Consider the following 13,712-nt stretch of genomic DNA (forward strand, 5'->3'; position numbering starts at 1 on the left):
CACATTTTGCAATAGAGCAGAGATGGAGGGTGTGAATATTGTGGTGGATCAAAGAACTCAAAACTGTGGAGTAACTTCCGGCTTTGCATCTGGCAAGAAATACATGTCTAGCAAGATCTGTAACTTGGCAGCACTTTCAAAGTAATTTTCTTTGTGTTCTCCTGGCAGCTTAAAATCCTTACCCGACAGAGTCTGAGTCATTAAAATTAAGCAAAACATCTTGTTCAATGTATTTCTTTAGATGGTAGCCACATCTCATATGTGATGTCGTACTATAAAGAAAAAGGAGACGTGTAGTAATGGCATTCAGTTATCATTGGCGTCAGCTTTCTTTCTCTTTAAAGCATTAAATTAGCAAGATTTTCTTTTTTGGCAAATATAATTTTAGAACATACTTATACTGCTGTTATGAAGGAGAGCATTGTGCCAGGAACTTAACAGTTAAATTATGGGTTTTAAAACAAATAATCAAAATAATTGACCAAGTAAAAAGACTGGCAAAATAGCTGTTAGTTGCAGCCCTAGTTAAGATATTTGTAAAATGTTTTCTGTAGACCAGAGTACAATCTTTAATCTTACACTCAAAATACCAAAATGAAGGGAAGCATACTGTATATAGTATGCATATATATGCATGGTTAGTCCATGAAAGGAGTTTGTAGGACTACACCACATAAGAGAGTCTGAAAACCAAGTACTGGCCTTCCAAACCTCAAATGAGGGAAGAAGAAAGTGCAGCAGAAGAAAGGCAACAAAACAAAACATCTAACTTGCCCAACTGGGTCAGTGACAGGTTTTACAAGTATATTCTGACATCCTTAGATAAATAAAAGTTAATCACCATCTTGTACTGCCCAGTGCAAACATTTTTTACAGACAAAATAGACACTGTATTTATATCAACTGGCAGGGAGAGAGTGTGAAAACTCCTCTCATTTTACGCCCTGCATGATAAACACGTTTACAAGTCTGACTGTAGTGCATTGATCATTTATTGTATTTTAAACTGCCCATGAACTTAGTAATTAAAGAATTAATTAAATGGATTATGTAAGGCTATTTTAAACACTTGCAACATATACTAGTCAATTACATTCTTTTTTATGTTTACATTCTGTATTACAAGTATTAAACCTTTCATTTAACAAATTAACTAATTTTTCATTTATGAATAAAAAGATTTGTTTTACTACCACATGCATAACTTAACAAGTGCAAAACAGGTATATATCTATGGAGTACAACAGAAAATTAGTCAAGTTATTAGCTACAAACATTTAAAGCTTTAAAAAGCATGAGTGCTGCTGGTGGTCAATCAGATTCAGAACAAGTAAAAGTTCATTATTATGAAATAACAGTGGAACATTAATAGAAGTATTACATGTATAAAAATAAAATAAGAAAATCCTTTGCAGCCTCACTAGACCTGTTGTCAGGGGTTGTGGCTTAGCTGGCCTATTTTTTAACTCCGAAGTGCTTCAGGACTCTTTTCCAGGGCAGACATCCATTGTCCAATCCAAATTTAAGCTCAATGAACATGGCGACCACCTTGGTCATCTCCCATAGGTGAATATCCCTGCTGTGTCCAAGACGAGAAACAAGTTCTTGAGGAATTCAGGTATGGATTCCAACTAAAGAAATTACAAAAATACAAGGATTATAGTAAATACAAACTTATTTTGGTGGTTTTGTAAAATATGTATTTATCTAAAATTTAGAAACATGTAGTGAGCAAACACTATACACAATTACAATGGGAGCTTAAGAATATTTTCAGAATGAAAAACATTTTTTCACAACTTGTACAACAAAAAAGTACTTGCTTGAATAAATTTGAATCATGTTTTTTTTTAATAAGTTGACAGTGAAGCACCTGCTTCTACTGAAACTCTTTCACATCTCTCAAAGAAATAACCCACATAAATGTACTGTAACATATAGCAAAATCAAACAGTAAATGTCAAATGTGTAACAACATAATATTGCTACCTTATAAATTAATATGGATAGCGCTTTGAGTACTGAGAAAAGCGCTATATAAATGTAATGAATTATTATTATTATTAATATATACAAAACCAGAAGGTAAATGAATATTTAAAACAATACAACTATAAGAAATATACAGAGATTCTTAACTGAAGGCATCTTTTATCACAGTGGTGTTATTAACCCCTTCACCGCCCTCTGCCGGATATATCCGGCACCGTTGTTTTAATGCTAACGCCATACTGCCGGAATTATCCGGCACATTTGCCTGTGGTTATATGAATGCCTGGCAAGTAGTATAACTGACGGTTTGGCGTGGGTATTATTACTACGTTGTATTTCGACAAGTCTGTGGTTGTTTTGGCCGGTCATGTGACGTGATTCGCATGTAACAGCTGTGAATATGGCGAAACGTAAACTGACTTCAAGTGAGGCTTTGCAGGCGATTTTGGACAGTTCTGATCATGATTGTAGCAGTTCTGAAGAAGATTTTAGTGACAGTGATGAGCAGCAACGTGCGCTGCATGATATTGTGAATGAAGACGCATCGGATGACGGCGCTGAGTGGGTGTATCCCCAGCATCTCAGCTGGGCTGCTGCCCGTGGTGAACTACCTTTTCTGCATTCGTTTGAGGGAACGTGTGGCTTTATTGTTGATGTAAACAATTACACTGCTGAGCAGTTTTATGAGCTGTTTGTGTCACCTGATTTGATTAGACATTTTGTTCATCAGACAAATCTGTATGCAGCACAGTTTATTGAGAAAAATCCCAATTTACCTCCACATTCCCGTGTTCGTGCTTGGTTTGACACTGATGAAAACGAAATGAAAAAATTCATTGGGATTTTGATGTTGATGGGAATAATCAGAAAACCAGATATTGAGATGTACTGGTCTACAGATCCTATGTATGCAACACCTATTTTTGCAGCTGTCATGACACGTAACCGATTCTCTTTGCTGCTGAAATTCTTTCATTTGAATGACAACAGAAACGAGCCAGATAAGAAAGATCCAAACCGCGACCACTTGTTCAAGCTACGTCCTTTGATTGATCATTTATTTGAAGCATTTCAGTTGCCCTACATGCCAGGACCGTCAGTTGCAGTTGATGAAAGTTTATTGTCGTGGAAGGGCCGCTTACAGTTTCGACAGTATCTACAATTGAAAAGGGCACGGTTTGGTATCAAGATGTTTTGCTTAGCTGAGAATTCAGGTTACATTTATAGATTTCGTGTATACACTGGCAACTTGCACAACATTTAGTGGTCAATACTGCTTGAATAAATGTAAAAAAAATGTAAAAAAGTAAAAAAACAAAAATTGTTCAGATTTTGCCTGGCGTGGGGAATATTTAGGGAGTTGGCGGTTAAAGGGTTAGGAAGACATGCTAGGGTAGGGGTTTGAGTTATAAGGTAGCAGTTCTTACCTCTACACCATTCAAGAATACATAGCACCTTCCTGTCAATTGACATTTCGGACTGGGTTTTTAACTCATTGACAGCAACATGAAAATCAAATGATATTTTTCTTTGGTTATATTCTTGAATAAAAGTGCACGTTTATTTGATATTTGGACTAAAGTCTTTACACATTATACACTTCTCATCATTATTAGTATAACAAAGAAAAAGTTTCTGTTTTAGCTATGTGTTCAGCAGTTCCCATCATCCTACACTTACACAGATCGTTGTAGACACAGAACATACATGAAATGTATGTATTCTAAATAACGATATATTATTTTCCCAAAACAACTCCGGGCACCTCACACCCAGATAAAGAGACCTGAGCTCTGAGAATTTTGCGACTGACCTCTGCTCAGTCGGGGGCAGGGGGATGGGAAAGCAGGCTGCTTGTGCTGATCAACATATTTGCAAAACAAGAGACACTGATGGAGAGGTGTGAAGGATTTTAAGGTGGCCTGGGATAACGGGTTTTTTCATAGGCCTCAGGGATTCTAGCATTAAAGGCCCTATATATGAGCCAAAACAAAACTGAGATAAGCCAGGAATGCAAAGTCTTACAAAAAGGAAGTAAAAAAATTCACTATAACTATGGAGAGTTTATGGCTGGAAAGTACATCAAATATCAAGGAGTTCTAAGGGCAAGTGTACAGATTGTAGTTTGATTAAAATCTGTACCAATCAATGGTTTTCTCTAATGCAATATTTGTATATATTACTTTTGCAAGATCTCAATCATATGACATATATACACTAATACTTTTAAGTGCATCACACTAATGTGTTTGGTATGTCATATAACCCCAAACCAGCCCTGCAGACTTCAACGTTCTAAACAGATCTACAGCCCTATAATTAACGTGTGTAAAGAGGCTTGCATATAATAATCAATATGAAACACATTACCACTCTTCAGACCCTGTGCAATTACCTTACTTCAAAGCTTCTGTCTCTCAAAACATATTTGTCATTAAAAGACAAAGAGAATAAGGAGTTTTGGTGCATATCTTTTTGTGGTAACCTGCCTGCCAGGCATGACCACTTTAAAGAAAAAAAAAGGAGTTTTGCGAGAATTTTAATTTTGGCAGTGACCGGTCGGGCGCGCTTCCAGCTCAGGCCTGCTGGAGGACGCTGCACATACCACTCAATCAAGTTGTGCGTCTCTTTAGCCACCTGTCATAAGCAAAGAGAAAGTTGTGGAGCATGTAGTTTAGTTAGTGCATGCAATAGTTTGAAAAGGGGATCCCAGGATAAAGTCCAGAGAAAGTTACAGGAAAAGTAACTTACTTTTGGAGGGTTATCTGCTTGTCAGTGCATCAGGGTGTGCTCGTACTTGCACCCACACACGAGGTTGCTAGTGTAAGAGTTTAATTTGAACCCGGGTCTGATGTGCACCTAGCATGTGTTAGGTCATATTTAACACATAATCACTGTGGTATTGTTATGCTCAGGCTAAGTTTCCTGTTGGCGAACCAAGAAGGAAAAATACTGTTCAGAACGGAATGGACGTGCAGAGGCCCATGTACTTTTAACATCTAAAAGTCACATACTCCTAATCTAACAGGACTGTCAATCAACACAGTGGACCAGGTTAATTGTGGTTATTTAAAGTATCAACGTTTTATCATGTCCCATTAGCAACTGGGTGTAACCAGTCATGTTAAGAGTTTTCTGATTATGTAATGAATTCCTTGGAATTGTGATCTAATCAATGAAGTATAAATATAGTGCAGAGGGTGCTCCTTTCCTTTGTAACATTTGCTAATAAGATGCTATTTTCACTCCTGTAAGTGTTGCCTCTTATAAAACTTAGATAATAAAGAATAATGATTGATGCCTTTCTCATGCCTGTGTTTATTGCCTATATGGGATGCGGAGTCGGGTGCTGTAAATGTCTTCCATACTAGCTCATCAAATACAGGCCTTGCATGTGCAGAACTTAATGACGTCAGCCGCTATAGGTGGAAGAGGGCAGTGTGCATTGTTGCACACTTGTACTGCATCACGTAGGAACTCTGAGAAATAGACATTTATATGTTTACTGACAATCACGTATTTAGTCACGTTTATGTTTCGCATAAGCTATTAAATTCAACAGAATTAAAAGTGTTTTGCTCCTGATTTTCTTTTGTATTCAATGTCTGGTGCATCACATTGCAGTGTCCAACAGTAGTCAGCAAGCATTGACGGATTCCAGTTGCCCTGGTATCGTTTCTCCAACGTAGCAATGTCCTGGTGAAACCTTTCACCATGTTCGCCACTGACAGCACCGAGATTTGTGGGGAAGAAGTCCAAGTGTGAGTGGAAGAAATGAATCTTGAGTGACATGTTGCACTTCATTGTCTTGTATGCTTTGAGAAGTTTGTCTACCAGCTGAATGTAGTTTGGGGCTCTGTAATTGCCCAGAAAATTGTCAACAATGTCTTTGAAGGCTTTCCAGGCAATTTTTTCCAGCCCAACTAAGAGATCTTCAAACCGCTTTCCACTCATAACATGTCTGATCTGGGGGGCCAACAAAAATGCCCTCTTTGATCTTGGCGTCAGTTATTCTTGGGAACATCTGTCTTAAATAACGAAAACCTTCGCCTTCCTTGTTCAGTGCTTTCTCGAAAGTCTTCATGAGTCCCAGTTTTATGTGAAGAGGAGGCAAAAATATCTTTGCCGGGTCGACAAGCGATTCATGTGACACATTTTTCTGTCCTGGAATGAACTTTTTACAGAGTGGCCAGTTCTGTCGAGAACAGTGTGACTCTTTGGCATGGCTGTCCCATTCACAGATGAAACAACAGTACTTTGTATAGCCGAGCTGCAGTCCTAGTAATGGAGCAATGACTAAGATCTCCACAGATATTCCAGTTGTACCTGCTATACTGGACATGCTTCAGCAACACTTTCATATTGTCATACGTTTCTTTCATGTGTGCTGCATAGCCAACAGGTACTGAAGGATAAACATTGCCATTGTGTAGCAGAACAGCTTTCAGGCTTAACATTGGCGAATCAATGAAGAGACACCACTCTTCTGGGTTGTGATCACAACCCAAGGCCGAGAACAATCCTTCAATGTCACAACTGAAACAGAGACTGTCGACTTGTGCAAAAAATTTGGTTATATCATGATGTCGGCCTCGAACCCAGCAGCTCGGCTTTTGCTTTTGACAGACCCAAATCTCTGACCAAATTGTTCAATTCGGACTGTGTTATCAGATGTGGATCGCCTGATGAGCACGGTTCAAAATCCTAGGTCAATGTCACTGTCAGTACCCGGCATTGCAGTTTCTTCATCTGGTTCGTCTAAGGTCCAATCCTCTGGTGGTTTTGGAATTGGAAGACTGTTGTCATGTGGCACGGGTCTCATTGCTGAAGGCAGATTAGGATATTCAATTTAGTTCTTGTTTTTGGCAGAGAAACCAGACACATTAGTCAAATAGAAGTATTCCATCACATGGTGTTTATGTTCTCGCCATATCATCGGAACAACAAACAGCATTGTCTTTCGAGTGCCTCTGAGCCAGGCTCTCAGACTGACAGCACATGTCGCACAGCAAATGCAAGGCGCCCATTCCTTGTCTTGATCGCCAATTTTACAGCCGAAATACAGATAAGCTTTCTTCACAAAAGCAGTCATCCAACGTCTTTGAGGCAGAAGTGTATATTTGCCCATTATATAGCACAATGCATTGCGGCTGTTACAACATTGACGAGACATATCGCCTGACACCAAAACGTCTATAGCATCAAGCTTACTTACTGTTATATTGCTACAGATACTATACTTTACTATACTGATACTATACATACACACTGACTATCTATATTAACCAAATGAGCAGGATCGGTGTATGCAAACCACCTTTATAGCATGCTGAGACAGCGTCAAGCTCGTTCAGACCTGCTCAGGCATGCCCAGGATGTCAGCTTCCACAGAACACCTCCAACCTGGCCTGATTCCATGCCTGGACATGCCCAGGCTGCACAAACCGTTGTTGATAAGTCACTTACGGGAGCGAAAATGTTTGGATACAAATATAAGAAAAAATCATGACAAAACTGAAACGGTACGTGATGGGTAAATTTTGATGTGATATTCGTGATCAGCACCCAAAAATCTATAAGAAACACCCAACAGTGTTCAAGAAGCAAAAACTTTGTTGTGCAGCATTATCAATGTAGGGTGATACCATGTTGATACTCACCCAACAGAGATGACAGAGACAGAGATCAGTATCTAGACATACTGCTTACTTGGGTTGGAATATAAATAAAGTGCAAGCTCTGTATCTCATATACTTTATGTATGTGTGTGCGTGTGTGAACATGTGCATGCTAGTTCTGTAGCTCAAAGCTTTACTGTAGACTGCATTCTTTGTAAATAGCTGCATCAATCTGACATATTCACTTGTGATTATGTGGAAACATTTTATTTGTCCTTTTCAATTACTGCTTTGACTGCTGTGTGGTGCATTAAGCTAATGACTTCCATTCAGTGCACAACCAATTGTATAAAATAGGTTGTAGTGGTCACAGTCTTGTACTCAGCAGCACTGTTACAAGGTGAATTTTTAAACATGTTTTTAAATACTATGAACACTGTATTTAAATTTATGGCTATAAAGTCAAACTGGAGGTATTAAAATTATAAAAGAAAATAACATGATATTTTTAAAAAAATTGAGTTGAACTATAAAGTATGACATTTGTTATGTAGAACTTGTTTAGAGAAAAAAAAAGAGTCAATTAATTGGGATAGACGTTTACACAGAACGGTATTAAGCCTTCAAATCCAGTGACTGGTCTATCCTTATATTTTGTGCAATTTTCTTTGAAGACAAATACATTTATCATTTTTAACATTTGCCATGGAGGTCCCTTTCTGTAGGTACAGTATCTTCTAATTGTATGTATGCCTTGGGGTAATTTGTTGAGCTTCAACCCTCTCTGTTTAGCCATTCATAAACAATGACAGAAGCAGTTCCCTTAAAACCTGTTATATCAAGTCTCCAAGAAGATATCGGACTGCATTTTGGATTAAAATACAATGAGTAATTCTGACAAAAAGTGCTCTGGAAACATGACAAACCTCCAAAATCATATTCAGATAATATTCAGAATATATTTAATATGTGTGCTACTCAAATTTTGCTTGGGTAGCAAAAATGATCATTTTCTATTAGTGATCAGAGTGCTTCATTTAATTTCTTTACTGTGCCTATTTAAATTAGAACAATATTTACTAGTACAGGCCATTCAGCCCAAAAACATTGTCAATCGTATTCACCTAATTTTTCAAAAACAACATCAAGTTGAATTTTTAAGGTTCTCAAAGTACTACTGTCTACCACACTACGTGGTAACCTGTTCTGTGCTCCACACATGAGCTGGGTAAGAAACAATCAATGGTCAATTGTGAATAGACAGCATTTTATGTTCCGTGTGTACAGCATGTTCACAGTCTCCAAGCTTTTTTGTGCTTTCTGTTCAGTGTTGATTCTAAACCTGCTTATGCATTGCGAATGTTGTATGTTTTCTGTTTCCTTTAATAATTAACATGTTTAGTGTACTTTAATTTTATAACTAGGGCAGAGTATTAGCACTGATATTTTGATTCAATGCAAGTTTTATCTGATTTAATTAGCGTGCACTAATATATTTCAAGTGCTGATATTTAGAGATTACTTAGACAGGCTAAGACAACATTAATGTGACAAATTTTAGTAACACTTTATTTGAAAAGTGTCTACATAGTGGCTTCATAATATAAGCATGGAATGACATTTAAGAAGCAAATGCTTGATTAGTAATAAATAGTCAACATCAGTATGTACAGCAAAATTGCAACATTGCTCTTTAAATTTACTGTGTGTGTGTGTCTGTGCATAGCTTATTTTTTTATAGTACTGCACTCATTCAAAATCACTATAATTTAACAAACCTACATATCGCAACATCAGAGTCCACACATCATGGCTGCTCCTTGTTTCAATACAATGCAAGGGCATCTGCTTTATAAAACAACTATATCATCTTGCTAGTATTATAAATATTAATTTATTGCTCCTTAAATAATGAATTAACGTATTTATGTTTTGAATTGCTGTGTAGACACCCTTCATCTAAAATGATAGCCAAATGTATTCCTCTGTTGGAAATTTAACATAATCTTGAATGAGTAAAAATTAAAGATATTGAGGGAAGGGATAGAATTCTACAAGTTACAAATATCTTAAGTTGCATTAATCGGTCTTGAAAATGTGTCCTCACAGTTCAAGATGATGCTTGTTGATGGCAGCTTTGTTTGAACGGAACATAAGACAAATAACCAGGCATCGAGACCAACAATGCTGCTAAATATGATCTGTGCAGTACATCTCATGGAACTACATCATATCAGCTACTTTGCGAATAAACTCAAATTAGTATTGCAGGCAGCTTTGAAAATTCCAACATGTGCCCGCATGCTTGGCTGGATTAGGTGCGTTGCAAATTAATTCCCACTGTATCAGTACAACTAGCCAGGTGCTTAAAGAGAAACAAACATCTATTGGACTCGCCAACACACTAACTGTGGTTGATGTAGTCACATGATGGAACAGCACATTGGTAATGGTAGAAAGGGTTTTGGAATAAAAGTCAGCCTTCTCAGAAGCTCTGCATATAGGCAGCAAGGTTGCTCCCAGTGTGACTGGCATGCAGCAACGTTATGTGTGACACATTCAGCAAAGGTGCCCAGTCTTCTTTTAACACAGTGACATGTGATTGTCGTGTAGGAATTTGCTACCTTGAGAGATGTGGTGATGCTTTGCTTAAGACCTACATAAAGTCTAGGTACAATACCAAAGCCCTTTGTTTGTGTAGGGTCTTGTATCTTTACAAATAAAACCTGCTATAGATTCTGTTATTTTCTGAGCACAAGGCAAATTAAATGGAAGCTTGGAGCTAAACATTGTCTCCAGTATAGATTGTTTAGGCTCTCCTCATTTGGATATCGACTGAGGTAATGTTTCTGGGCAACGTCGGGATAAATAATTTCTGAAATTTGTTGTGTTACCACAATACTTAACTTCTGAGTTGCACCTTTTACATATGGGTTTGCTTTTATACAGTTGTTCTTTACCGATACAATCTAACCAGAAATGAAAAAATAACTATTTGATAAATGTGATTTGGGAGCTTCAATGTTTAGCATACATGAAGCTGATGCAAGGACAGTTCTTTTAGTTAGGGATTGTGGTTGATTAAAGCAAGCCTGACCCATCTCTATCAGGCAGAGGCCATAAGTGATTGATTATGTGCACACGGAAAAAGATGCCATTTGGGTATTGGAAGAACAGAGCTCAGATGGTAGTTACCCATACCTGGAAAGTTTCATAAAAAGTTCACTGAATATGCAGATTGTGTGAGAATTTATAATGGAGAGAAACCATCTAGAATCCATTATGGCATCTGCAAGAACAATGCCACCTGCTCTCTGCTTTCCCTACTGAAGAACTGTATGATGACTGTAGAGCTCCAATGGCTTCAACTTTGGCCTGGAAATTTATGCATAAATTATTTCACTACACATACATATACATATATATATATATATCTTCACGCACGAGTGCATGGGGAGCAGTTTAAAGACTATGAATTCATCTCAACAAACCATGCCGAGAGACAGCGGCGGCACACTAACCTTTCTCTTTTTATCTCTTCATCAAGAATGAAGACTCGTCGCCGTAATAAGCACGATGTAAATAAAAGATGCCATACTTCCAGGGTCCCAGCTACATCCCAATTACAAGATGATGACGTCTATCTCCCATCATCCATCTCAAGATTTCTGTTCAATTTCCTGTCCCCCTGTATAAATGTTCCCCCATTTGATTGTTACTTTGTCCATTGTGACCATTTGTTGTACTGTGGAGATATTATTGATATTGTTGCAGTAAACTGGGGCGGAAACCCCAAAAGCTTATTCTGTTTCAATTGCTTTCTTCACTATATATTATATATATATATATATATATATACGAGGTAGTCGTGCCCGTCAAGGACGGGCTGCAGGCGACTTTTATCAGTGTTGCAGGGTAAAAGTCATTAAGTGCAAAATTATTTGTACCATGATTAAATTTAGTAATAAAATGTTTTTTGTTATTTGTGCCACACGACGAATCAGGATTCGAACCCAGGTGGACAGTAGGTGGTGTTAGGTCCTAACTTTGTTCCGGCATCCGGGATCGAACCACCGACCAAGGGTAGTGTGCACTCTACCACCTGAGCTGTATGGATCTTAGTTCCAAGGCAATAATAAACATAATGAAAGTTGTTTCTAGTTTAAGTCATGTATGAAAGTGTTACATGCCATAAAATGAACGACTTATCTTTATCAAAATAAAATTATGAATCATTAACACAATCAATGCATACTTAACGAATACGTAAACTATGTTTATTCAAGTATTTAGAGCACGACAAAGGTGATTACTGGAAGCAGCTCTTGCAGAGGCTCTTCGACGTGCGTCAGTGTTTCTTCGAAGTTGAGCTTGAATTTCAGACGCATTTGCTCGACTTTCTCGAGTTCGAATGCGATCTTGTCGACGCCTTGAATTTGCATCTTCCTCGTTTTCATGAAGTCTATTTTCTCGTAGTCTTTGTCGCTCTTGCTCTCTTCTTTCGACAATTTCACCTTCAGTTGCATTTAAACGATTCTCTCGTTGTCGTAAATGTTCTTGTTCTCCTCTCTCAACAATTTCAACTTGACTTGCGTTTGACCGACTTTCTTGTTGTCGTTGCCGTTCATGTTCACGTCTTTCAGCAACTTCAATTTCAGTGGCAGTAGAACGTTTTTGTTGCAATCGCAGACGCTCAATTTTGTGAACCAATTGTGTTTGTTCTTCCGTGCGGTTTCTTCTGTAAGCTGCAACTCGTTGGCGTTCATTTTGTCTCTGCTGCGAGATTTGAACACTCTTTGCTGCTTGTCGTACGGCACGTCGCTGTTTATTCCACAGTTTTTGTTCTTCAGTAAAAATTCTTTTTGGTTTCTTCGTTTTTGGCAATTCTTGAGGTGTAGTCTGAGCACTTGAAATATCCAAAATCTTATTTCTTTTTGCATTTTCGTCTTCTTCAGTCGAGTGACTTCCTTCAGCTTTTCTTTTAATCCGATTGGTCACTCGCTTCCCAGTGCTTCGTTTTTTATTTTGTTGTTGAGGCAAATGTGCAATATTCAAATTGTTTATGGTCTATTCTTGGGTTTCTTCGTCATTAAAATGCAAGCTTGTTTCTTTTTTAGTTGGTTGGTCCAAATTTTCAAAATTCGTAGAATATCAGCCAATCAAAACACTGATGTAAACGTACCAACCAACCGACAGACATGCTGAAATATATATACAGTGGACCCTTGACTTACGAACTCAATTCGTTCGCGAGGGCTGGTTGTAACTCAAGTTGGTTGTAAGTCAAGACTATTTTTCCCATAAGAAATAATGGAAATACCCATAATGCGTTCCGAACCTCCCACTGCAACACTTAATCTTTTCATAATAAAAAAAGGGTTGTATAATGTGCATAATTTACCATAACACCAATAATTTTTCTAATGTACTAACCAAAAAGTAATAAAAAGTGCCTAGCCTACCAGAAAACAATTTCATACTGTACTCACCATTTAATTTGACATCTTTGGGCTGCAGGAAGGGAGGAGGATGATAATGAAACTGAAGGTTTTTTAAAGGCTTTCTTTAACTTGCGCTCAGGCATTTGCAATCATTTCAATAGCTTTTTTTGCGTTAATTTTAATCTCCTCCTGCCTACAAGTTATTCTGACGAGAATTTTTCTCAGCATTTCCTTGCGATGATACAAGGAACTGTTTCTGAACTCTTCTGAGACCCCCCCCCACTCAATGGGAACAACATGCTGAAGTGCGTCCTGAAGCGCGATTGCCGCGACTGTGGAAGCTTGCTTGTCCATTGCCGGGCAGGGATATCACATGCATATCACCCATCGATATCTTTTCTGTTTGCTTTGGCTGAGAGACTCAGCACAGCTTTAAGCCGGCTTTTGCCCCAGCAACAGATAAACAGTCTTCCATACGGAGTTTGGACTTTGGCATGTCTTCTAGTTGGGGGAGGTCCCAAGAGAGTTTACAAACCTGACATTTTATTGAATGAGTGCCGCATTAATAGGAATGTTTCTGTTTGTTTACAATCGCGCAAGCGGATACACGTGACCGCATTCAGGTCGTAACGCAAGATGTTGGTCGTAAATCAAAATAAAA

At 38.0% G+C, this 13,712-nt stretch overlaps 1 protein-coding gene across 1 annotated transcript in view; it reads right to left on the minus strand.

Moving 5' to 3' along the window:
• Positions 1 to 1,302: 1,302 nt before the first annotated feature.
• Positions 1,303 to 13,712, minus strand: part of LOC114645301 (Golgi-specific brefeldin A-resistance guanine nucleotide exchange factor 1-like) — a 243,866-nt gene continuing 231,456 nt past the window's right edge. Inside the window, 1 exon segment of the mRNA XM_051922496.1 lies at positions 1,303 to 1,631. Within this exon segment, the coding sequence (XP_051778456.1) occupies positions 1,554 to 1,631 (78 nt within the window). The 3' untranslated portion in view covers positions 1,303 to 1,553.

The sequence above is a fragment of the Erpetoichthys calabaricus genome, chromosome 2 (genome assembly GCF_900747795.2).
Source record: "Erpetoichthys calabaricus chromosome 2, fErpCal1.3, whole genome shotgun sequence".
NCBI lineage: Eukaryota > Metazoa > Chordata > Cladistia > Polypteriformes > Polypteridae > Erpetoichthys > Erpetoichthys calabaricus.